We start from the raw sequence: 27,759 nt of genomic DNA, 5'->3' as shown, positions 1-27,759 counted from the left end.
CTATTTGCGAATGGGTTACTACCTACTTGAAGTAGGTGGTAAAATGCAAATGTTTTGAGACGGCATTCAAGATCACAAAATATTCACACATACCATAAGGATTTGCTATTTTGAAGGGACGCCCTAAACATAGCCCTTCCAAATACCGAATCGCAAACCTATTTTGTGATTGGGTAACAGGTTACCGAATCGCAAAATGGGTTTTGATACATGTAAAAAGCCTTTTTTGCGTTTGCAAACAAACGCAAAATTAGTTGATACATGTGGCTCTAAATGTCCAGCGGGAAAAACCAAAGGTAGTTTAATATGTTAATTCGAGAGGCAGCTGAAACCAATACACACCACCCAAAACTAACAAAAACAATTGACACTAGGAAAAGTTTCAAGATACAAAGGAAACTACTGCATTCTATCCTCAGCAGTAGATATCAAAATTCACATGCCAGTATCTGCCTCATACGCAACGTTAAGCATGAATTGTAATGTAAAAGCAGCCTCATAATTAGCACAAACCACATGTAAGCCACATATACTTGTACAGTATGTTTAGTCACTTAGTTGACATCGAGGTTTTTGGGATCATTCTATCAAGGCAAATTACACAGTTACGGTCATATTTATTATGTCTGTGAAAAAATAAATGTATAAGTTGCTAAAGCTTAGTGACACATAAAACAACTGTCAAACAAACACCGCTATTAACGCCTTAGCTGCGGCCGTTATTTCGGCGCAGTGCTGGGCGTTCCAAAGAGTGGGCGGGGCCGCGTCGGCTGTTGAACATTCGCAGCACCAGCCAGGTGGTGCTCCGAACATTCGGCGGCCGACAACAGCAGCTATGAGGTTAAGCCGCAGGACTTAAAAAATCTTAAGTAATGTCTGAATGAACACATAGCAATTTGCTCCCCCAGCGATGCTGTCTCAACACTATTAATATAAAGACGTTCTAAATATTTCCAGCACCAGCAGAAATTTACTATAAAGAATGAAACGTTGCATTCACATTCCACAACTCAAAATCTTGCACTAGCCACCAACCAACTCATTCAATTCCACCCCCCACTCTCACTCAGAGAAAATACATAACAAAACTGTGCACAACAATTTTTTACTGCTATTCTAGCAGCATAAAACACAAATTCCAGTTGACGTCACTCAACTCTTCAACCCCCCCCTCACCCAACGCCTTACGTGCAAAATGAAGTAATAAAACTATGCAACTATCACAAATGGAACTCTTACACACAACAAAATACTAAACGTTTCCATCTCTCATTCATGCTCTACCAAATACATGCTTCTTCGGCTGAAATGAATAACAAGACACTCTACGACTACAACCAGCCCACGTACATTGCTCTCTCCTCTGTGTCACACAGCACACAGCATTCCATCATAAACTTTCACAGGGAGGGATAAAGTACAAATTGTAGCCATTTTCCTCTTGCAGTGTGTTTTTTTGTATTTAAATGGCGATGTGAGTAGACTCCTTTCTCTGTCAATTTTGATTGCTTGATTGCTTGACTCCTTCCTGTGAACCAGGAAGTAGGGGAGTTGCCCTTTCTTTACGCTGCATGCCACAGTGATGAAGTTTTCTTTGCTATAGAAACTTGGTTAACCACACTGTCACCTAAAAAGGGCTTCCTGACACAGAGAAAATTGGCTGGTAGCGTGAAAGAGCATAACAAGAGCAGAAAGGCATAGGTTGAGAACAGGAAAGTTTTCAGAACTTTCGAAAAGCAGATGATTGTCAAGAGATCTGATGTGAGTTCCAGAGCTTAGCACCCAGAAGAGAGAAGCATGAGTGACTACACTTGAGAAGGACAAGAAGGCGAGGGAGGAAGATCTGAACCAGAGCGTTGAGAGACAGAGGTGAAACATAGACAACCTGGGAACGACGGGTATGGTGGATCAGAGAGAGGGCTTTATAAATGGCGCATTTGGAACTAAGAAACCAGATATGAGGGCAGAGGTAACAGGAGATGGCAGACCTGTGAGTGAGAAGGTATAAATCCTGGAAAGCATACGATGGAAGAATAAGGTAAAGAGACCTTCAGTAATCCATGCAAGAGAGTGCTGTAGCCTTTACTGCTGTATGGCGTATAGGAAGTGGGATACAAGAGGCCAAGATTGTGAAATTCAGAGACTGGGAAGGTAGTGGGACCAGGATTGGCAGGCTACCAGTTGAAAGACAAGAGCAAGGTGCGGGAGCCGAATACCAATACTCACCTGAACCCCAATATTTGTTCACCTCAAACTTTTTACCAAAATAATTTGGCTCCAGAGTTTCCAGTTGATGTAGGGGTTAGAGATTTAACTCCTCAACAAGAAAAAACACAATTTAGTTGAGTTAAACAGATTTAAATATTTTACACATAAAGACTGTGCTATAGACCAAAAATAGAGCAAACGTGTATTTATTGCAGAATTGGTCAAACATTTGGTACAGAGTAAAATGCCATGAAGGCCCAATTATAGAAGTACAGATAAATACCTAATCATAAACCTATATAATCTCTACTTAAGCATATTCTAAGTAAAAATTCATATTGAGCACTGACAGCATGACGAGTCGTCTATGAGGAAAATGGTAAAAGATTACCACGAAATAAGAATCTCAAAGGCTTATAGACAAATCACACAAGCTAATATTAGATTCTGTAAATTCATCATGGTATGATCATGGTTAGTGTCCCATTTAGCAAATCAGAAGCAAAATATGTAATACTTAAAAACTACGCAACTATTTAGCAGCAACCCATTTGCGCCATAGTTGCGCAAGAGCGCCATTTACATAAAAATGTAAAAATTCTATGTATGAAAAAGCACATTAAAACGTCACACTTTACATCAGAAATTAAACATTATGATTGTATTCTCTGTATTGAAAAATAAGCAAATTAGGAGGAGATTAGCACATAGTCAACAGTTCTCTTCACACACTTACGTTTTCAGGTGTTCAGAATGGAACATGGCAACTTGTTGAAAAATGTGTAAGTTATTTGTGTTTTATTTGTATTCTAAAGAGTCCGAAGTGCACTTCAGAATGTATTTGTTTGACCAAACTGCAAGTCTAATCTCTGTATGGGAGCTACTGAAAATAAAGAGACCTCATCAGAACACTGTTAGGCTTCAGCTCAAGGCACTTATTTTGCCACCTCTGAAGCCAGGGGTCACAACGGCCGGGTCGCAGCTGCGACCTCTGACATCCTTTGATGAAGGTCCATGATTTCAAGCTACAGCTACAGTAAAATGTGTTGTAAAATATGTCTCCTGCCTCCCTCTGTTCTTCTTTTCGTGGCTTTAGCAAACTAGGCCCTCTAGTGACCAGAAGTGGGCAAGGGGACCAAGCAACTCTCTGGCAGCAAGACATTGCTTTTTTAGTCCTAGACTATCCTTTAAACGCCTCCTTACCATCGGGTGCAGTGATATGATTGCTTCTAATGAGCAAGCACAAGCCCTACTGGCTTATAGACAAATCACACAAGCTATTAATAAATTCTGTAAATTCAGCATGGTATGATCATGGTTACGCAATTATTTAACAGCAACCCATTTGTGCCATAGTGGGGCTAGAGCACCATTTACATAAAAATGTTAAAATTCTATATATGAAAAAGCACATTAAAAAGTCATGCTTTACATCAGAAATTAAACATTATGATTGTATTTTCTGAAATGAAAAATTAGCAAATTAGGAGGAGATTAGCACATGGTCAACAGTTCTCTTCACACACTTAAGTTTTCATGTGTTCAGAATGGAACATAGCAACTTGTTGAAAAATGTGTAAGTTATTATTTTTTTTTATTCTAAAGAGTCCGAATTGCACTTCAGAATGTATTTGTTTGACCAAACTGAAAGTCTAATCTATGTGTGGGAGCTATAGAAAGTAAAGAGTCCTCATCAGAACACTGTTAGCCTTCATCTCAAGGCATTTATTTTACCACCTCTGAAGCAGGTGCCGCCCGTGCAGGTAGGAGCGGTGAGGCGGGGGCGAGGGGGGAGTCGACAGACAATGTGGAGGGAAATTTACACTATACCAAAAAAAAGCACTTACCTTCCGCTCGCTGCAGGAAGATAAGTGTTGTTTTTTTAATCTGTTTACCTCGTCATTGTCTGTCGACTCCACCCCACCTCCCCCCCCCACAACACCATCCCCCGCCCGCCCCACCTCTCTTACCTGCACTGGCCGCACCTGCTTGAAGCCAGGGGACACATCGGCAATCTTAGGGGTCGTATGAACTAGGGTCGCAGCTGCGACCTCTGACAACCTCCAATGAAGGTCCATGATTTCAAAATACAGCTTCAGTAAAATGTGTTGTAAAATATGTTTCCTGTCTCCCTCTGTTTTTCTTTTCGTGGCATTAGCAAACTAGGCCCTGTAGTGTCCAGAAGCAGGCAAAGGGACCAAGCAACTCTTTGTCAGCAAGACATTGCTTTTTCTGTCTAAGTCTATCCTTTTAACGCCTCCTTACCTTAGGGTGCAGCAATATGATAGCTTCTAATGAGCAAGCACAAGCACTATTGGTAAACTTTTTTTTGTTGCTTTTATGTGGTTATTTACTTCTTACAGATGCATTTTTCAGAACTTACAAAAAAGAATGTTAGAGTATTGTGCAGTTAAACAATATCTATCATATATAGCAAATATATCAACATAGTAACGAATCAAACTAAGAAATACAAGAGTAAGTTAATGTCCTTTGAAAACCCTTCCTAAAATGCATTAATCTGCTGAACGGAAAGCAAGGGCTAGAAATAAGATGGGCTAAGGAAATTGAGTCATCTGGCAACGAGATCACAGGGTGCTTTCCGTAAAAAGGGCTTTCCTGAAATGTGAAAATTTGGCAGTGTAGACATATTTTACAGGAAAACCTGGTGCAGAGGCAGCTGTGATAAAGCCACCTGCAGGTCAGCATTGAGTAACCACGTATGGTATTTTAAAACATCATTTACTTCTAAGAAACAGGAAGAGAATGGACAAATGGGAGGAGGTTAAGGTGACCCAGTTCCTTTTGTGCTTTGCCTTAGCAGACCTGGTTCACCTCCAAGAAGCGGCGTCAAATAACAGACTGAAGGAACTCCCACCACTGTGAGCCTTATCGAAACACCCAACATTTTACACCATTCCCAAAAGAACTTAGATGGCAGGTTGAAAGACCTTCCCACACCTAAAAAACACATTTCATACTATAATATTTTCACTCACTTTTGTTAGAAATGGTCAGCAGACACCCAATGGGAAACTAACGCACATTCTAAATCGAGACACACTAAGAGGCCCAGAAACTGCTGAACATGCACTGTGTACAACCTATCCAATGTGACAAAATATAGCAATTCACAAAAACAACACACAAGAAGGTAAACACTTCATGGAAACAGTCATGGTGGGCCAATGAGGTCCAGCCACGCAACAGAGTTGGGGAGAGGAGTTGGCCTAAAGGCTAGGGCTGTCGACGTCGAATCTGGGGAACTCGGTTCGAGTCTCGGCAATGACACTGAACATCCCGTGATTCTGGGCAAATTACTTAATCTTCCTGTGCCTAACAAAAATGAATGTGTCCTCATGTAACACAACTAGTGCTATGTAAAGTGCTCTGATACCCCATATCGGGTCAAGTTTGCCCTATGTAAAAAAAAACCCGCAGAGTGTAGCAGATTTTATTTAGACACATGGAGTTCACTGTTTTCAGTTTGTGCATTTTCCATATAAATAAAATTAAAGGTGGTGTGGCTTGGCAGCTGAGAAGATGGCTGTCGCTCTTTAGAGCTTTACTGACACCTGCTAAACACAATGACAGTACCATGAGGGGAGGCAGTGGTGCACATGCCAGTTAATTTTAGGAATAGCGGAGAGATGGAGCAGTGCAAAGCACACCCCACCTCCAAACCTTGGGATGTGTGCTGTGCCATCACTGATAACTGCAATGCACAGTGCAGTCCACAGGGCTTTTGTAAATGTTGACTTTGCAGCAGAACTACAGGGACACCCGAGACAACCACCAATCTGGATTCTCAGTCATTAAATATGTAATCAAGGCCTAATTGTGAGATTTGTAGGCACAAGCATGCCAAATGGGCAATAGTACAGTTGGTGATATTGAAATATGGTGAATGGCACTGGGGGGGACAAAGGGGGACACTAGGAAGGAATGTCAAACCCTTGAGGGGTAGAATACTCACGTTCTTTTTACTAATGCCCTGTTGGGCCTTGGCCTACAAGGGAGCACCTTGACCACAACAGCCTCAGGCCTTGTGAACTGCGTCCCCTCCACCCATGCATGAGAACACTTGTTCTGTAATTGTTGGACGCCAGATTTTTGTCTTCCTTTGCTATACCTGTTTTTGTTGGTATTAGGACTCTGCACAATTTACTCCTGTTAACCTGTGGTAAAGTGCTTGTGCGCTTCCTTTAACAATTTGATAAAATTGGTGTTCCCCTTAGTTGGCGCATTTAATTTGCCTGTAGGTGCCTCATAAATGGTACTGCATGAACCAGTGCCTGTAAATTAAATGCTACAAGTGGTCCACAGCACTCATTTTGCCAACCAGTAAAGTAGCACTGTAAAACCTGTCTCAGGTCTTCTTTACAGCCGGTTGTTCCAAGTTTTATAGCTGCCATTTTGACCTGGAAATATGATCCTTTTGCTAGGCCAACATCTTAATTTTTATTACTTATAAGTCATCACTAAAGTAGGCCCCACAGTCTCATAGGGTATGGTGCATGGTATTTAAAAAATAGTACTAGTGTACCGCCCTTTTACATCTGCTAGCATTGAAAAAAAAACAAATTCGTTTTTCACTGCTGCAAGGCTAGCTCTCCTGTAGACTAACACAGACTTATCTTATTACAACTAATAAATGATAACTGCAGTTTGAGGGCAGATAGAGAAATACTTCTTCCACTCAATTGAAGTGTAATTTAAAATCATCTTTCAATTGTAAAGTCAGATTCTAAACTAATATTCCGAAAATACCACTTGTATAAAGTTGTAACTTTTCAGCCATAACCAAATGTGCCTTTCTGCCAGTGTCCAGGGTTTCATGATTTTAAATGGTGCTCCTGTGGTGAGATCTGTGTTACTACTAGACAGGTGACAAAGGGTATCCAATGTGGAGAAATGTGTTCCTTTCCTGAACAGGATGGCCTGGGAGGTTGTACCCAGCCCTTCCTGAACTCCAAAGGGTAGACTGAGGGCTGTACCCAGTCCTTTCCTGAATTCTGAGGAGGCCTGCCCTATCATATGCATCCCACACTTAGGCCTGCCTACCCATTATTTCCTTAAATGGACTAAATTCAAACCTAGGGAAAATGGAAAAACTGACCAGAACCAGTTTACAGTTAGACAAACTTGGTGTCAATCACACACAGTCCAGTACTCCTCCACACACAGACAAACACCCTCCCAAGACCTATGCAACAGAATCGGCACCTTTTTACCTCAAGATTAAGATGATCTACGACAACTTTGACAACCAAGACTTCCACACTGCTCCAGCTCCCCCCCAGCGACGCCACCCAACAGACCCTGCTCACTTGGACCCCACTCACGACAGATGACACCTTAACCGCATGCGTGCGGCATGATTCCCCCCCGTACGCTGGATTTTGCGAAAGCGCACTTTACATGACGAGCTGGGCTCGTCATGAGCGTGCGAGGAGGCTACCTCATGACGAGCCCAGCTCGTCATGAGCGTCGAAGGGGTTAAAGAACATGAAGAGCATCCATTCTGGAGCACCCTCAGACCCTTGCCCATCCCACATCTTCCACAGAGCTGCCATGGCCATCACACCCGAACTACACGAAAGATCAATTGCTCCCTGATAACCGCCACATTCCCCGATGACTGGTAACATGCCAAAGTCAACCCCCTCCTGAAAAAACCATCAGCAGACCTGATCGACCTCAGGAACCTCAGGTCCATGTCCCTGCTTCCATTTACAGCTAAGGTCATCGAAAAGGGCGTCAACACCCAGCTAGCAAACTTCATCGAAGCCAACAACGTCCTGGACACCTCCCAAACCGGATTCCGCGACAACCACAGAGCAGAGACTGCCCTACTCACAGCCATCGTCAGAAACCACGCGCTCAACATCGTCTCCTATGCCAATGACTCCCAGCTCATCCTTTCCTTCACCAAAGAACCCAACATCACCAGACACAACTTCCAAGAAGGGATGAAAGCATCGCCACCTGGTTGAAGAAGAGCAGCTTGAACTTCGAGAAAGCAGAGGTCATCATCCTTGGCTCCACTCGCTCCGCATGGGTTGACACCTGGTGGCACCCCACCCTCGGAAACCCTTCCACCCCGATGGACCACGCACAAAACCTTAGCATCATACTAGACTCATTGCTCACGATGAACTACCAGATCAACGCCGTATCCTTGGCCTGTTTCAACACCCTCTGCATACTGGGCTACTGCAACACTCTCTATTCTGGAATCAACAATAAACTACTTTGCAAACTCCAGACCATCCAGAACTTCGCAGCCAGACTGATCCTAGACATCTCAGTCACAACCACATCATCCAACACCTCCGCGATCTCCACTGTCTCCCCATCGAAAGAAGAATAAGCTTCAAGCTCCTCACTCACGCATACAAGGCCCTCCACAACATCGGACCAGCATACCTGAACAACCGCCTCGCCTTTCACGCACCTAAGAGACACCACTGATCAACTGACCTCTCTCTAGGCACCATTCCACGCATCTACAAGACCAGAACGGGAGGAAAGTCCTTCTCCTACCTTGCAGCCAAGGCCTGGAATTACCTCCCCCTCCACCTCCTGCAAGTCCCTACACCGCTCCAGTTCAGGAAGGACACCTAGACCTGGCTCTTCTGATGACCCCAGCACTCAAAGGAGCCACCCCCTAGTGCCTTGAGACCGTTGCGACTGAGTGGCTGCACTTTTCCAACCCTGATTGATTAATTGATTGAGCACTGGGTATAAGAGTGGGTCTAACCCCCAAAAAGTACCTCTCAAGATCTTGGAACCTTGACTGGTGATAGGAGTGTACTCCTCCAACTCCAAAACTACATGAACTGGACTCCAGGTGAACAAACATGGGCCCTGTGCTCTTCATGTCAAAAAGAAATGTCCCGGGACTTATTGCAAATGTGAGCGGAGTTCACAGACCAATGCCGGCCCTGAATCCGACTGCCGATTTGCCCTTCCCAGACACAGACTCTAGACTTCACCACCTAGAGCTCTTTACAACACCCACCCTGCATTTCCCGCCAATGCGAAATATTGATAATCAATCAACTTTCCATGGTGATTATGACCGGACTGCTAACGTAAAGTTCTAACCAAGGTCTTAAACTCCTACAACCTACCGTCGATGAGCCTCTCTCCAAATCCAGCTTGCAGCCCAGTTGCTGACGACCTCATAAACGAGTGCTTCTCACATGAAAACAGGACTAAGTTAGAAGGTAAACTTTTCACAGGGATGAACCTGGTACATATCCACATTCCATTGTGGTCGGCCTGGACTTTTGACGTTGACCCAGTCTAGCACGACTAGATAACGATGATAGGTGCTTTGTGCCTCTTATCGTTATTTTTACTTAAAACTTCATAACTCCTGTTCTACTTATTAGATTTTTGTCATTTTGGGTTGCGATTTTTCTTGTGCTGTGTTTTCACTTAATTACTGATTGAGTGCTACATAAATACTTTAGACATTGTCTCTAAGTTGAGCTACTAGAGGGTGAAGCATAGGTTTACTTAGCGATTTTTGTTGTTCACCACAACATGGTTTGTGTTTATTACTTGAGTTGGGCTCTCACCCCTTACAAATAATACCTCAATTTCTTACAGCCATGTTCTCTACATCGCATGGTGGGACTAACTTCCACAATGCTTTTTTCTCTCCATTGTGCACACACTTATGTAAGTGGCACAAACCTGGCTATCTGCACAGATTTACCCTGAGCTTTAGCCTGTATATTGGTAGATCCACTTTGTGTCATCTCTACCTCTTCACCATATGTAAGTCCACACTTTTCAAACTGGTTCATTGAGAGATGCTCTGTGGCTTCTCCTGTAATGTACTGCGCACCTATGAGAAACCTTTTTCAAACAACAGTCTGTGCTTGCAGCTAATGAGCCAAATCTGACAGATAAATTGGTGGACACAATTTCTTTTAATTAAGTCAGGTAGTTTTCACATCTGATCTCGCTACTGCAAACCAACTCACTCCTACACTACATTTTATTAATCTTTCCAAGGTACACATGATGAGGGAAACACATGCCTATGTAACTGGAACACAATACCAGCATACGCTCGCCAGACAGTTGCTGTTTCTTGAGGCTCTATCTGGCAAAACCAAGATAGACCACCCATATCATGCTACCAACACCAGGTCTGAGGTCACAATGGAATCAATTAAGTGGAAACTTACTTTCATTAAAGTGGCCATGGTAGCAGGTGAGCAGCTGACTCTGACCACATTAGAAGCTTTGCTGGGTTATACTAGTTAGAATACACAAAAGATACTAGCTCTAGGAGTATTGATAGCAAAGAGAAGAATCGCACTGCGCTGATGAACGGCCCTATCCCTACTATAAAGGAATGGTGTGTAGAGTTGTCTTACTGTAACCCACACTCTGAAAATTGTAATGCTCTTATGCCTACATGTTGCAAGCCAAAAGTTATTTGGGAACCGTACAAAGCTTACCTGGCATGGCAGGCTGCTCTGGATGCTGCAGGGGTTGGTTGACCTAGCGGTATACGATGGGACTGTGCAACACTCATTTCATAGTCTGTCACATGATGTAGTAATGCTGGGCCTGATAATCTTAGATAAAACTGGTCTACCCCTAGGTGATCACAATACAATGCCCCGTACCCTCTGCATAAAGGACATGCTACCTTGAATTAAAGTGTTGGGTGGGTGTGACAACTACACTGTCAATGTCGAGATTGTACTGTTTCTCCTTGCTGCTGCTGTACTTAATGGAAGGTTTATTGTGTATAATGTTTGTATGAAAATGAAAATAAAGTCCCCCAAAAAATGTAAGTGGCCATGGCAGCCATGCATGGGAGCATGGCAGGCCGGCAGAGGTTTATGAATGACCTTAAAGCCTAAGCCATGGATACAATGTCATCGCCAGATGTTACATAGGGCTCTTCTGCCGGGCAACCTCAGGGATCTGTTGTCTCAAGGTTAATGGTGATTCCTGGTCCTCAGACAGAGAAAGAATGGAGTTGGTCACAAGATGCAGGGTGATGCACATCTGAAGGGTCATCTCAACAGGGCAGACACGGGACAAATTCAGGTTCTACTGTATCACTACGGCAGTTAGAGGTCAAACCATTGCATACACTCTAAACCATACATCAAAACCATAGAAATGTGATGGTGAATTGTATTATTCGAGGGTCCAGCAACAACATGACAACCTGAACTATACCTTATATGATGGATGAGGAAGCCTCACCTACACTCTACGGTATGGATCATCATAGGTAACCTTATCCCACCCTGATAAGATGATACTATCAGGCTGGACTCAACCTCAGTATAAGTGAGTTCTTGATAAGAAATAATGGATAATGGTGGAATCTATGTTATTATATAGAATACCCCAAAGCATTGGTGGGTACCATGGGTATGGTTAAAAAGAAAAAGAAAAAGAGGATGAATTCAGATATAATGGACCATTCACCCTTAGTAGTGCCAAAATGTTTCAGTCCCTCAAGTGCCCATGATGAGTTGAGGACTTTAGTCAGGCAAGATGAATCCCTACTCCTGGATTTATGTAGAACATTCACTTGTGGGAAAGGAATTTTCTACCGCCACAGAAGTACCAGTATACCTAGAGATAGGATGATAAAAAAGGCATTTTATAGGCATTTCATGCTACATTGTGTTATTCTAATGTAATGAAATATGCACTGTAAACAAACTAGCATCAGCACAGGTTGTTGCAAAGTGCTTGTGACACATGGTGAAAAGTACAGTAAAACCACTACACGCATGATTGAAGTGAGAAAAGTAAATACAACCGCACACCACTACTACTTACCCTAACTAAGGATTTCTTAGACACCCTGGTCTGGGCAGAAGGTGACATCCTATGTAGTCACACACTTACCAGGATTCAGATAAGAGGTAGTGATCAATATCTGCAATATATGCCACAAATTCACGGTCTCACACAAGCCCTTCATACTGACCCCTATGTACCCCCTCTCATGGTGACCAGTGCATGTGATATTCTGACTCATGCAATAAAAGCATTCCCTGCTTTGGCCATACTTATCTGATTTTCTTTGGTGACCGCTTGGCTCCTTTAACCTGGGGAGATGTAATGCCCCATGATACGTTGTGAAGACGGGATGCACCATGGAACTCCTCTACCATTTTCCTCTAATGTTATATTGCAAGTTCAAAGTTCCACATTTATGGTATGGCAAATTGTGATATCCCAAGGTTCCTATTCCACACACATTTCATTATATCTGAATTAGCTTTTTATTGGGTGGACGATGAATGGCTGGGATTGAACAGATAGTTTGCCTGATCAAATTTAGGCTCCAGCTTCCTGGTTTAGTTCTTCTGGAGATTGTTAGAGACACTTCATAATTACAAATAGATTGTAGGTATTTGAAGTTCATACATGTTCCCATCCTTAACCTTCACTTCTCCTTTTTCCTCCACATTCACATGCTTACAGTTTGCGCCTTGGGACCTGCATACATGGGCCTCTTACGCAGAGACTTAAAACTGTATCCCCTCCTGATGGCTCAAAGGATAGCTTCTTGTGCACACCACAAATCTACAAAGACTGCTGAATCCAGGATATCATATGTATGCCTCCTACTGTAGCAGTCATAACATACGTGACACATCCACAATGCTGGAACGCCCTCCAAAAGGCATGTTCACCAATCGCAGACAACAGGGCCTGGTACCCAGCCTTCACACAGGTGCTCAAGTGTATTACCATACTTTCACTAATTACAAATGGAATTACTCACTATATAAAAATAAAAATACATTATAGTAATTAGACACCAAGTTGCCAGACATATAGCCTTCATACAGAAGACATACCTTGCATTGCTGGAAGCATAGAAACTTAAAACAGAATGTTTGGGCAATCTATTTCATTCATGTAATTCCCTGGGGGGTGGTTCGAGTCCCCCTAAATCCACCCCTTTAAATAGGGAAGTTGTGGCTATACTGTTGAGATAATTCCTACTAGTGTGGAATCTGAAATTTTGGGAGGGCGATGATATAATGATAGTGGGCTCATTTTACACTCTCAACTGCAACACATTTAGCATTGGGGGGGGGTACAGAATAGTAATTGGGGGCGACTGGAACTTCACAATGTATCCTGTCTTGGACAGGTCAGGTAGGCCACATGGCAGCAGTTCTGGTGACAGAGGCCTACTGAAGGACCTTATTGAAATGACACACTCATTGATATATATAGAGATTATTACACCTACATGAGCAGGACTATACCATCTATACTTATGTATGGAGTATTTGCGCATACATCAACTTCTTTTTTCTCTCAGCCTCAATGCTAACTCACTTCACTTCTGGTTCCATTATGAAAGGTGAATTGGCCCATCATACCCAGATCCAATTGATACTGAACTGGGGCTTCATGCACTCACCAGCATACATATAGGGCATGAATATCTACAAATATAAATTACAGGAGGAAAAGAAAGGTCTGCAAATGAACATTTCCTAAGGAACATTGAGGGCAGCGTACCCTCTGGTGATACCCTCTGCACCACAGGCAAAGTATATATAAGAGGCCGAATAATGGATTTCTACCTTAAAAAGTATACAGAGGAACAGATGTGTCAGAATCGACCGTTAAAGACGTTTCAAAACGTTATAATCAAACACCCAGTGTAGGAGCTGGCAGTTGCTAAATTCAACTTGAATGCACTTCTCACCTCCCAAGGAGAATGTGCCCTGCTTTGCTTACAGAGTAAATATTTTGAACATGTGGAGAAGGCTGCTAGTGAACCAACTAGGACAGAGAGAGGCCATGGTGGCGATTTCTTATGCACACGCGGAGTACCTCGCACGCCCTTTAGACATTTTTGGGGAGTATTCTACCCTTTTTTACTAAATGTTATTATTCATCTCATGATTCCACCTCCTTATTGGAGGATAGTTTTAACTCCAGTGTCTCCCTTATGAGACTGGGAGCTGAGCATTGTCCACCCTTCGATGGTAGTCTAAATTATAAAGTCTATTGATGACATGAGCAGGACAGAGGCTCTGAGAGATGGTGGGTCCAGATTAGAATATTACAAAATCCCCCCAAATTTGGCTTCACAACAACTATTTCCAGGTGTGTAAAAATATGGAACAACAAGGTGGCCTACGACCCAGATTTAATAGTGCAATTGTGTCCCTGATTCTAAAATCCGATAAAAACTGTTTAATGTGTTGCAATTACAGAACAAACTTGTTATTGAATCTGGAGATGAAAATGCTAGTGAAAGTCCTGGATAGCCCTCAGGTCCTGAACTTCATACATCCAGTGCTGGTTTGTTTTGGCCATGACGGTCTTCCGAAGATAAAATGAGGCTAGTGCTCATTTATTATGGCTAATGGGAGACGGACAAAAAGAGAAGTTGACCCTTTTATTAGATGCAGAGAAAGCATTTGACTAAGTGGAGCAGGGCACCATTTTCAGACCTTTTTCAAGAGCTGGTCTGGCAGCTGACTCCATGAGCAAGGTCCATCTCCTCATCGGCATGGTGGCCAGCAAGCTTAGGACAGGTCCCCACCCCGAAGACGGAGGTGAAGAACTTGGGGGTATGGATAGACCACAGATTATCCTTTGAGACCCAGATCTAGAGGGTTGCAGGAAGGTGTTTTGGAATCCTCAGAGTATTAGGGAAAACCCTAGATATTCTACCTCTGGCAGCAAGAAAAACCTTGACCCATGCGCTCCTTAAATCAAGATTAGACTACGGACACCTGCTACATCTAGGTGCCTGATTTTCCGTGAAAGACGAGTGCCGTCCAGGACCGAGGTTTTCCATATGAATTGGACGGTCTATTTGAACCACGGTAGAATAAGAGGACTTCCACCTCCATATGGATGTATGACGTTACAACGCATACTTTTACAACGCATACCTTTACAACCCATTTTTTTACAACGCACCATCCATTACAACGCATTCCATTACAAGGCATGCCATTACAACACATTTTTAAATACCTTTACAACGCATTCCATTACAATGCACACTACCTTTACAACGCATACCATTACAACGCATAACATTACATTGCATGTATGGTAAGTATTGGATAGTGTAGGGGTAAAAATTACTATTCTAACTCCAGGGGGGTGCAACAGTAGGGTAAGTGTTGGATAGTGTAGGGGTAAAAATTACTATTCTAACTCCAGGGGGGTGCAACAGTAGGGTAAGTGTTGGATAGTGTAGGGGTAAAAATTACTATTCTAACTCCAGGGGATGCAACAGTAGGGTAAGTGTTGGAAAGTGTAAGGGTACTATGCGTTGTAATGTTATGCGTTGTAATAGTATGCGTTGTAATGACATGCGTTGTAGTGGTATGCGTTGTAGTGTCATGCATTGTAATGGTTGTGTTGTAATGGCAATGCCTAAAATTTCTGGCATGCGATGTAATGGATGTTGCGTTGTAAAAGTTTCGTTGTAATGGTAGTGCGTTATAAAAGTTGCGTTGTAAAGATTGTTTCCCCCTCCATATCACAGTGGCTAGGACCAACAGGCATATTGGTGCCTAAAATTTCTTGTTGCCTTGGAAGAACAATCACTTATTGGCATTATCCTCTGGGAACTAATATACAATAGAGGGACTGGACGGGCTGCTGGAACATAGATTCTTGAGGTGCAGCTCTTGAGCACCCATTAGAAATAAGTTTCTTGTACACCGTGTGGAGCCCTAAGGTGCCCCCCGCAGAGAATACTAGTGGTATTATTACTTCACCTACCTCTTGACTTCATGAGGTTTTTAATGTGCTTATTATAAATAAGAGAGACTAGTATTTGGCTTGTCTTGAAGAAGGTGGTCGCTACCAGAAAAATACCACCGAAACGCATCAACGCATTTTTCTGTTCACCTGATTGTATCCAAGGAATATGTTCATGCCCAATAGATGATTGCATTGATGGACATATGAACAGACACATGAAATGAATTCCATGTGGAACAATTCGAGCATGATGTGATCATTATATTGCACTTTTTCTTTGTTTCTCATTTATGTTATTGTGGCTTTCATGTATTGTTATGACCCCGATGAGGTTGTGATGTTTGTATTTTTCAATTTTTAAACAAAATAATTAGCACTGTGTTTAATAAATTCATATATATTTTGTATACACCTTGGTAGTAATTAGTCTTTGTACCATAATTGCCTAAGAGGGTCCTTTTTCTAAAAAGTGTATGTGAGGACTGTGTGAGTCTGCCCAATTGAAACGTGATAATTCTAAGTATGAAATATACGTTGAGAACCTTTTGGTGATCTCAAGAGTACTTTGATTTCTTATGTATCTAGGTGCCAGCAAAAAAAGACTCCAGAAACTACAATCTATTCAGTACTCAACGGCCCGCCTGGTTTTGAATCTGCCAAGGAAAGCACCCTTGAACAATGCACTAAAGATACTACATTGGTTACCCGTCCAGAAACAAATTGTATTTATGACACTATGCATTGGGCATCGCATCTTGCAGGGCAGATGTCCATTGTACCTCAACGATCTTATGACTCCATATAAAACAAGAAGGCAACTGAGATCCACCGGGACCATTTGGTGAAAGTCCGAAGGATTAGGAAGGCAGGAATGGGGGCACGCTCTTTTGGCAACTTGGCACCAAAAAGTAGGAACTCCCTACCTTTGACCCTCCGAGAGGAACCATCAGAGAAACTGCCCGGAAAAAAAATAAAACATGGCTGTTCATCCAATAGTAAGAAGTGGTACATAAATCTGTGAGGCACCATTTCCCGAAGTTTGCAGAAATCTTTAAATAGCGCGGGTACACACCAGTGGGTGTAACCAGGTGCTCTACAAATACAGAAATAAATAAAATAAATAAATACATGGTTAGTAGTGGTATACGATTAGCTCACTTTGGCTCCTATTGTCCGGCCCACCAGCTGGCATATATTGCCCTGATGTTACCTAAGTGCCTGAATCATCGAGCTATGGTCAGGAGTAAAAGTTATATCGTTTCTGTAAGGGGGGAGGGGCCTGGACCAACGACACAGAGAATGGGTTAGGCATTGAAATAAATATAATCCAAATATCGGAGATTGAATCTCTGATAAAGACGTTTACTTGAGTTTGGCAAGGCTGCAATTGAAACCCCCTAAAACTATATGCAACAATGATGGTCTACACTAGCTCACATGTGCTCCTATTTTCTACCCGACCTGCTGGCATATTTTACCCTCATGTTACTCAAGTGCCACAATTAGCCCACTTGGGTCAAGATCAAAACATGTATTGTTTCTGTGAAGGAAAACCTGGACCAAAGAGTATAGGATGAGAGGCAGAATGTCACATCACATGTTTTCTTTGTCTATTGACTTCCTATCCAGCCCCACTTTTCCTTTATTTGAGACAGGTGAGATGACCGATGGGTGGATAATGGATCACTGTGATGTTTGATACAAGTGGTACGGCATGTACCTCCTGCTAACCTGTGTAAAATGCAATGCAGCATCTTTCTTAACATATTAGGCCTCTTAACACTCATTGAGATTGCTTGTCTCATACGCCTACCCTCCCTAGACATTACTCCTTGGACGCTACACTTGACTTCATGACCAGAAGCGGTCAATTATTATGGTATGGCGACCCCATACTTTTGTCTTCACTTATCTCACTCCACTTTCTGACTTTGTTCTTCTGCATACAATGTTGATACCCACATACACATCTCTCTAAGAATTTGGGTTTGTCACGCCATGTTGAGGGTACCAGATTCACAGTGATATTTTACCTCAAACTTGTTGTAAAACAACCTGTTTATTACAGTGATCCAGGACCTGCAGCTTGTTGTCTGAAATGCACCTATTACAATGTTGTGTTATGCTAAATTTGTATTCTTTATTATTAGAGTGGGCGTAACTTGCAGAGTTTCACTTCATGGAATTCCACGGAATTCCAGAAAAAAACAGTGAGATTCCGCGAAATTGCACCGACGGACGGAAAATATGCAGCTCATGCTGCAATTTAGTGTCAGTTGCGCGAGCAGCGCTGAAAATCTTTGCAAACTGCACCATGCTTTGCGCACCAGCGTGCGCACATTCTAGCTGATATTGCTGCTGCTCGAGTAGAAAATCTACTTGAGCTGAAGCAAATCTAGTCCAACGGCAGCCTTCTGACTACTCGCAAATGCCAGTATCCACCCATGCTAGAAAATCGCTCTAGGGGATGCAAATCTTTCTTGCACTCGCCAGTTCACATATTCTGGTGCCTCCCCGGAGAAAAATTCCTAAATGTGCCGATTGGCGGAATTTGCCAGAACTCCTCGTTGAAGAGTAACGTGGAGTGGCCACAATTCTGCCAATTCCATTGGCAGAACAGAATATTTCACCAATCCTTCTGCAAAATGTAATTTTATTTTTTACTTCTAAACTTACTACCCACATTATGAAAACTAAACAGTCTCATATAAGTCCTCTGAACGTGAAATGTGTATCTTTTGCAGGGATTTGGTGATATTTTTGAAAAAGCTAAGCTGGAGAGCAATGGCAGAAGGACTTCCGGGGAGGATCCCGGTATCATCTTTAGCAATTTTACACTTCAAGTCACCCATGTTCTTCAAGACATCAACTTCAAGATAGAGAAAGGCCAGATGCTGGCGGTTGCGGGTTCTACTGGCGCGGGCAAAGTAAGTTGTGAATTTTTGTTACTTATGTGAGAATTAGTAACCGAAGTACAATAGTTCTATTTCATATGAAATACTTCAGATACCGTAAAATATTGCTTGATTGTACCATGTCAATATGTAAACTGTGACTTTTGCTTCTATTGCATGTCATAGTTTGCAAATATTGTTAGAATATTTAACAAATGTTGTTTGCTTAGTCGTTTCATTGAAATCCAAGGTGCTGTAGCCTCTGGTCACCCATTGACTGCACTAAGATTTCTAGGTTAGACTAGGCACTGCTCAGGCAAAAAGTAGAAAACTGATAATGCAAAAGAGGAAGACTGAATGATCTTACTGGGACAGGTTCAGCCCTGTAACCCATCTGAAAACATGAGCCAGATTAAATAAAGTTTCATACCGACAAATAACATAAAAGGAGTCTATGCAATGTGCATCATTTTACCAGCCTGCTCAGCGCAATAAGCGGTGAAGCCAGTGGCGTTATGCAAAACGATGGGGCCTCGCTTCAAAATGTGATGAGGAACGACCTGAAATGTGGAGCCCTCAGGTGCTGCAAGGGACCGCTGTAAGCTGCATTATCCCCCAAGTGTAGCAAACAGTTTTGCTCAAGTACATTTTACAGTAAGATTTTGCACAAAGTTTAAAAATGGAGGAAACAGATTATGGACTGACTGCAAAAATGTATCATGTGTTAATTCCTTATATGTCGTGGCCTTTTTTAAATTGAGGAAACGAGGTTTACAGTATTTAGCTAATATGTAATTGGCTAACTGATTTGGTCTCAAATTTAGTCATATCTTTCATATTAAAAAAGTGAGGAAATGCATTTCTTGTCTTCCCTTTTAGACTAAATCTATTGTTGCAAATCGGTTTGCTTGTCTTTTTTTGTTTTTGTTTTTGCAACAGTTTATTGATCATTTACTTTGACCCACAGATGTTGGTCACTTTTTCTAACGTGTGTGAGAGGAGCACCCAAAGAGTACTGGATGCTTTATTTTCGCAGCTGAAAGCTGCGCTTCTATTATGAAATTGTAGTTTAAATTTTGCATTTTCCCCGAGTTCACTGTAACCTACAGCCATTACCACTCTGTGTTTCCGCTGAATTATAGTTCAACTATGATTCAGGCGCAGTAGCGGCTCATGATGGGAGTGCTACCGGGCAGTGACGTGGGGCGGGGGAGGGGCACGGGGGGGTTAGTAAACACCGGAATACGGATGAATGCAGGTAAGTTAACAATTAAATCAATCAAACGAATTCCTTTGCGTGCTGCATTGCACATACACTTTAGTACTGGTTAATCTTTCTTTATATTTGATAAGGCCCAGAAAATAACCAAGTAGCTTGATGGGCTCTCCCCCATAAGCGAACGGTTTGATATCGGTGCGAAACAATTTAGTCCTATGTTTTAATTTCTTAATATAAAATTATTTTGCGACGATAGTGATTTTCGCACCAGAATCAAACAATACCCTCGTGGAATGACCATCTACTAGAATCTCATCAGAAGGGCAGCTTCCACTTTGTTGATTGTGTACTGTTTATACTAGGATCTGACCACAATCAACTTCATCAATATTATCATTTTGTTCGTCAAAATCATAGAATATTAAATTGACCATCCCCTTGTTATTTTTCCCTTTACAAGCAATAGAAATATGTCCCTTCCTTTTGCACTTACTACAGGTTGCTTTCCACCCTGGACACTGTCTATCATTAGCGAAGTGTCCCATCTTCCCGCATCTAAAACACTTCACTTGTGAAAAATCGAATTTACCCTGTTGTTTTCTATTTAGTACTTTGTTATAGGAAGTTTCACCTTTAACATCTTTTTGATAACTTTCACCTTCAGGCGTTGACTTGACAGCATGAACTGAATTTTTTTCCTTGTTTTCCCCATTTTTCTTGATTACCTCAACACATTTAATGGAGTGCTCAATTCTCTTAGCAATAGTGATACCATCGTCTAAGCAAGGTTAATCTTTTTGCCATAATTCCTCCCTAACTCGTTCAATATTACAGCCAAGCATGAACTGATCCCTTATGCGTTTGTCAACAGACGCACCAAACTTGCAGGTGGAAGCAAGCTTTCTCAGAGAGGTAATATAATTTTCAATGGTTTCTTCTTCTAATTGGGCTCTACGACCGAAGTGATACCTCTCCAATATGGTGCTAACCTTAGGGAGATAATGCTTATCAAGTTTAGCTATACAAATCTCATACTCATTAAGACTACTATCATCTAAATTAGGAAGGTGGTCGAAGACCTCCTGACCCTCCAAACCTAGGCAATGTAGCAGTAACGCAGTTTTCCTTTCAGCACTCAAACTAGAACCACAAACTCTTGCATATCTTTCGAAGACCTTGCGCCATTTTTGCCATCTGATAGGGTGGTCCCCGGGGGAGGACAAGAAAAATGGAGGCGCTGTAACATTTTGCATCTTTAGTATATAAGATTTCACAGTTATACACAGAAACCTTCCAAACAAATCTTACATACAACGAATCAAGGTTGGTTCATCAAATATAAATATAAATACCTAAAATGATAAAAGACACTCTAGAGCATCAATCTATTATAATAGTACCTCTAGCTAAAATCCAGTCACAGTCCTCAAGTATAAACACAAATACTTAAAATGATAAAAGATATTCTAGAGCATCAATCTACTATAATAGTACCTCCAGCTAAAATACAGATACAGTCCTCTTTCTCCTTTTTTTTTAAACAGAGAATAAGAAAAATAAAAAAATAAAAGATTTTTTTGTGAGTTTTCAGCCTGCGTATCGCTGCAAAGATACGCAAAGAAAGAGTTTGTAGACACTAGGACACTACCACTTACTTACTAGTGTGTGTGTCACTGTTGTAACATGCAAAGTATGAATCTATGAAGCCTTGTCCCTTTTGAGTGTGTGTGTCACTGGTGTGCGCTGCGACACGCTAATGAAATTGTGCTTGCCTTGACCGTGAACGCGCTGTGAGACGCTTGCCTCAAGTGTGCGTGTCACTGCTGGTACACGCAATACTTCCTTGTTGTCACTTCTTTTTTAACACGCAAATCAACAACAAATATGGCCGCCACATAGACGTCGAATTGCCCACAATCCTTTGGGGTATTGTGACGTAGGCGCGCTGAGAGAGAGGCACGTTGCAGGCTCTACGTACACTCGCGTCTCTCCGGTAGCGAGGCAACTCGAAGAATCCACCGTCCGGAATGCGCTGACTTCCATGCAACAAGCACGGACCCTGTGCTCGAACTCCAGCCGACTGGGGATTTAAAAAATGCCTCTTCTGCGTGACGGTATAACGTGGTAGCCCCTTCAATATCTAGCGTTTTAAAACATACCAGAATGCAATGGCAGCGAGTGGGGCAAGAACATTTAAATCAGAGAAAAAGTTTTAAAAGTAACTGTTTGCTTGAATCCCCAACGAGAGTGAGATAAAGGACAGGGCTCTGCCGCATACAGCTCCTTTCCTCTCAGTCGAATACAGTTCTTTTCCTCTCAATGGAACAGCCAGTAGCACAAAGCACATAGGAGTTTAAACGCTATAAGTTATACAGACTCTCCCCAATTGCTGTTGAGTTCAAATTGGCAAGAAATCCATTACATCTATATATCCCTTTTTTTTTTTAAATTAGCGGCTCCTCAATCAAAAAGTGTAACAATGGGAGAATGAAAGATTACAGTACCTTGAAAGCGTTAGGAGTCCAGATACCAGTATAAAGTCCATTAAAAGAAAATATTGCAATGGTGAGTGTTGAGATCCTTTCCTTTTCTTTTATCCCATCCTGTGTCCCCAAATGTAAAGATGCGCTGGACAAGGTAGTGAAGATAAGATGAGTTTATTGTAGTAAAAGGATCCCATCCACACGCAGGCAGCCAACAGTACATCCAGCAAGCTTTAACTGAATCACTTCCAAACATAACATTCTGTGCTGGTGCAAATCACATTCTAAGGCTCCTAGCAACAACATCAGGATGCCACACCCCCCTCATTGCAGGTCCATGAATGAGAGATGTCTGCCAGTTCTGTAGTACACATCTTTGTATTTATATAAAATGTAATATATAATCGAGGACTCACCCATTGCAATAGGGGCAATTTCTGCCTAGCTAATATCATCACATGTCTGCCCCTCAAACACAGAAGGGGTCTCCATCAGAGGCACTACTATTCAACCTAATGCCCAATAGGGCATGAATCACGTACTCGCGTGCTAGGCAGGTGACTCATCAGAACCATTTTTTCTCCCATTAATATCAGACCCTGCAGCAGAGTTTTTGTCTGCCTTCTTCTCTCCTAGTAACCCTTTGCTACGACTGGGGTTTCGTGTCACTGATGTAATCTCTGCTAGAAACCTCAGAAGGCCTGCCGTGGTCTGTCATCTCACTTGGTAAGAGGGGCAAGAGAAGGGGAGCACCAAAATAACCTCCTTTTTCACCACTCATCCTCTCTCGATGTCTGTTGCTTTAATTCAAGTAGCATTTCTCTGTGGGTTGCTGGCATCCATAACTCTCTCCTTTAATCACTACTATATGCAGAGCCACTGGAATTATGTGATTGCGCAGACGCAGTGATTTTTGCATGATTATATATTTGCTGCATTTGTCTTATAATCTATCATCTACCACATAACCTGCAGATTGTAACCCAAAAAATTGTTTCTAGCTCAAACGGTTTAAAAGTTACTAACAATGCAGAAACAAATGTTGCTGTGTGCTGGAATGCCGTTTGGAAAACTGGACTGGTCACCTTTCTGTTGCCTATTACTATATTTGGGTGTTGAACTGGTAGTAGTGAGGTGCAACCAATGCCCAGACAGTGTTACCTGAAGTTTAAAAATGATTAAATAATGAAGTAATACTATCACAAAATGTGCCACATTATGTCGTATAATTTGCCTTTTCTTTCTGCATAATTTACTAAAACCTGCCACATAATTTGCCCCTCTTCTGCTGCACAATTCCAGTGGCCCTGGCTTCATGGAACACATAACAAGCATCAGAAAAGCCAATAGGCCTTGCCAACGTACGGCACCTCAGCTTGCATACCTTTCATTTAACCAGTTTCATATCACAAAGTTCCACATAGCGAATGCAACTTCCCTATTCTTAGATATGCAAAATGTTTGGACATATAAATATTGCAGGCTGCATTCAGAAAGGTGAACCTAAAAATGGTGGTTCTAGCTAAAATGCTTATAGACCTTGGTATGTTTTAGAAGGAAAAGTGAAATATGTTCTGCCGCGAAGAGTATTCATCACTCAACAACAGGCAAAATGGCCTGAAAAACCTAGCTGTAGAAAGAACACAGAGATTGTTACTTTCTTGTGAGACATAGACACATGCAATACCCAGGGTGAGGTAAGAACAGTGAGACTCATGTATACACAATGCATTTGGTAAAGGTTGTTACAATTTGCGCACTGACTTTTAGCAAATGCATTGGTATTTTGCAGACATATCTATGGACTAATAGGTCTGTTCATATTTCATAAAAATACTGAAATGTTTTGGGTCTCAATTTGACCTACCTCATGAATATCACTGATATAAGTCACAAATTGCGCCACTTGTATTCGCTGCCATCACAAAGATTATGGCCTGCTGGGATTGACACAACACCATGTCTGTGGCTGCTTTTAAATTAAGCAATATATTTATTTTTTATTCAGCCCATTTTCAGGATGCATTTTTAAAAAAATGAAATGTTTTTCAAGCTTTTTTAAAACTAGGCTGTGGTCCATGACAATGCTTTTTAAACATTCACAAAGGGGAAGGGGGTCCTTTCGGAACCCTTCGCATTTGCGAATGGTTACAACCTCATCATCCGGATTTCAGACGTAAAACATCAATACATACCATAATTAATCCATATTTGGAAAGAATGCCCTAAACACACCCTTCAAAATACTGATTTGGCATGGCTCCCCAAACCCATTTAACCATTCGGAAAATAGTTTCTGAACAGTTAAATGGGTTTACTACATTTGAAAAAGAGTTTTAGCATTCGCAAAACTCTCTGATTTATTGAATCAGAGGGTTTGCGATCTCTGAAACCCTTAGTACATGACACCCAATGTTCTTTAGCATCAAAACAACGGTGTATTCCACCATGTAACTGAAATTCTGTCTAATGGAACATCCTTTAGTATTTCATTTTTTTGCATTAAATGTAAATATGTTTTCATAAAATACCCGATATAATAAATGGTCTACCTTTTAACATTTGCAAACCGCACCTATTAGTTTCTCTCATGTTTATTCCAGCCGTTGAAATCAGAATGGTTTTTACTAGTGGTTCAAACTAAAATGTATGTTTTTGTAGGGTGCACATTTACTCTTGTGGGCATCTTGGCACTAAATACAGAGGGCTGGTTATACCCAACTCAGTATTACTCATTTTATTCAAGGAAAGGTGAAAGGCTCAGTGGAGCCACCAGAATTTGAACCTGTGACTATGAAACCGAACACAGATTCATGGTGTGGACAGAGTCCAATGAACCACCAGATCTATTGTCATAGAAAACGGCATTGAAAATGGTTCTCTCCCAAACATACTGTCTGGAACTCTTCAATCCATGCCTCTAAAACAAAGTCCTTCTTGTAAATCTTTCCAAAGGAACAGCAAATGTGGTTTAAATGTGTGGTTCAGATGTTTAGTGGAGGGGATACATGAGAGCTGCTTCCTGCTTGCAGAGTTGCAGGAGGTTATGTGATGTTGGAGTAAAAGGTGTAAATACACGTTATCATTTGCTGCAGTAATGGCACAGTGAAGGGTGGCAGGGAAGACTCTAGAGTAAATTATATTTGAAACTGAGATGTGTAAATTGTGAGAGATTTTTTGCATGAAAACACATATGCAAACTACAGAGTGAGCCCTTTAATACTGATGGCTGCTAGACTACCTTCGCCATTCCAGATGTAAAATCAACAGCTATTGACAGTAAAAAATACAAAGGGTCCAGGCACCAGTGGAAACAGACTAAAAGGAGTATGGGCTGCAGCTGCGATCATGGGTGTTTTACCATCCCTGAACCCCATGCTTTAAATGCTGGGGCTAAGGTAAATATAGTAAAGCAGGCACATGCCCACCTGGATCATAATGTATGGTTGTAACATACCTAGATGTTATTTCTTCATTACCATTTGATGGAAAAGCATGTGCGTTCGCACACAGAGAGTTCTCTATATGGTCATCCAGGGTCAGAAAGCGGTCACATCTGTGATCACGTGGGTCATAGCTTAGTTTGTGGTATATATTTAAATCCACTCGTAAGAAATGGTTACAAATGCATATACAGGTACAGATAATGACCATATAGTTGCAGCCATCCTCAGAAAGTGTTTGTGTAAAAAATGTTGCCACTCCTACATGATGGTCATATATATTCTTCTCGCCCTAGAGTGTAGTCATAACTGTATTTTTGGCACTGCTTTCCAGAGCACTAGGAATGTACACTTTAGTAGGAGACATGTAGGGAGATGAAGACAGGGCTTGGCCACGACTATCTGGTGTGTCAGCAGAGGAGCGGGGATTGGAACACACAACTCCAAAGCTGCAGCTTGACGTCTGGGGCCACAGCCACCTTTTACAGGCTCATGGGGTCTGCATCACCCACAGTCTCTGGAATGTCCCCAGGCTCCACGGGTGGCAGTGGATGATGGTGACTGACGCACATGGCACGCAGGTAGAGCTGCCATCTCACACCACCACAGCGTGGGAAGGACTCGATGCCATGCTGGAAATGAAAAATGACCAGTGCCATTAGTCACGTTAATTGCGTCCTCACGAGTTTCACACACAATCCCTCGTCCAGTTCTGAGGAAAACAAAATCGTATTGCTTTTGAACTGTTTTAATCAGCTTTAATTTCATACTGAGGGTCTAAACTTGCGTTCGCAGCGGATGATGTAGGTGTGCATACTTTGTGCTGAGTGAAGCTACCTAGGTCATGGCAGAGGTGGGGTGGGGTGGGGAGTGAACAGACAGCAGTGTCTTCTTACTTGTGTAGAGACCCAGGGTCGGGGAACAGGTGCCCGGGTCCACTTTCATTATAATGCTCAGATGTCCCGGTTTTTTGTATATACGATACATATGGCATCGAAAGGTTCAGATTTATGGCTACCTGTTACAATGTTTATTGATGCTAGTGCCCGTCGTTCTTTGTCTTTGAACCCTTTGCAACAAGAAGTGTCTAAACCTCCATGACTTCCCTCATATCACTATTTTATTGTAAAGCCATGTCTCATTTTATATTACAATCTTGGCATAAATTGTGATAATTCCTTGTTCACCGATCATTTGTATATCAGTGCATTTCTCCTTCATATGCTGTACTAAACTGACTTACACATTTATTTACTTTGTTTGTCAACTTTACATTACTTTGCTCTATGCAATTTTCCATTGTTATAGTATCTGTTGTTTTATTATCTTTCTTTCTTTCAAAAAACTCACTTTTGACCTTAGAAAAGATGTCTCGGTTTTTAGTGGACTGTCTTAGTTTTCACAAAATCTCCTGATGGCCCAGCTGGCATGCACAAATAAGGTTAGTGTGTCGAATTTCAGGGAAGGCTTTGAAGTAATCTAGCTGACCTTTCCTCGAGGGTAAGAATTTGTTTGCAGCTGCAGGGAACGCAGGCCCACAACAAGTACAGCGAGAGAGTAAGACGCAACAACAACATCCTGTATTGGAGCCAGAAGGAAGGCTCCGGGGAGAACGGGTGGTAGCTGCGAGGTGGGCTCGTGCATTAGGGGAGATCAGTTGATTTTCTCAATTGGCACGTGCCTACAAAACGTCAGTAGAACGGATTGCGATAGGGCCTTGCGTGGAACTACGTTTACCCCGTTCGGCTCCATTG

General features: G+C 42.0%; 1 protein-coding gene across 1 annotated transcript in view; it reads left to right on the top strand.

Annotated features, from left to right (window-relative positions):
* The window catches only part of CFTR (CF transmembrane conductance regulator), a 1,176,514-nt gene that overhangs the window by 713,369 nt on the left and 435,386 nt on the right, over window positions 1–27,759 (top strand). Inside the window, exon 10 of the mRNA XM_078674337.1 lies at window positions 18,711–18,893. Coding sequence (XP_078530463.1) covers window positions 18,711–18,893 — 183 coding nt within the window. The remainder of the gene's footprint in view (window positions 1–18,710; window positions 18,894–27,759) is intronic.

Source organism: Lissotriton helveticus, chromosome 1_1, assembly GCF_964261635.1.
Source record: "Lissotriton helveticus chromosome 1_1, aLisHel1.1, whole genome shotgun sequence".
Taxonomy (NCBI): Eukaryota; Metazoa; Chordata; class Amphibia; order Caudata; family Salamandridae; genus Lissotriton; species Lissotriton helveticus.
Note: the sequence above shows the minus strand (reverse complement) of the source record. Positions and strands in the feature narration are given on the sequence as shown.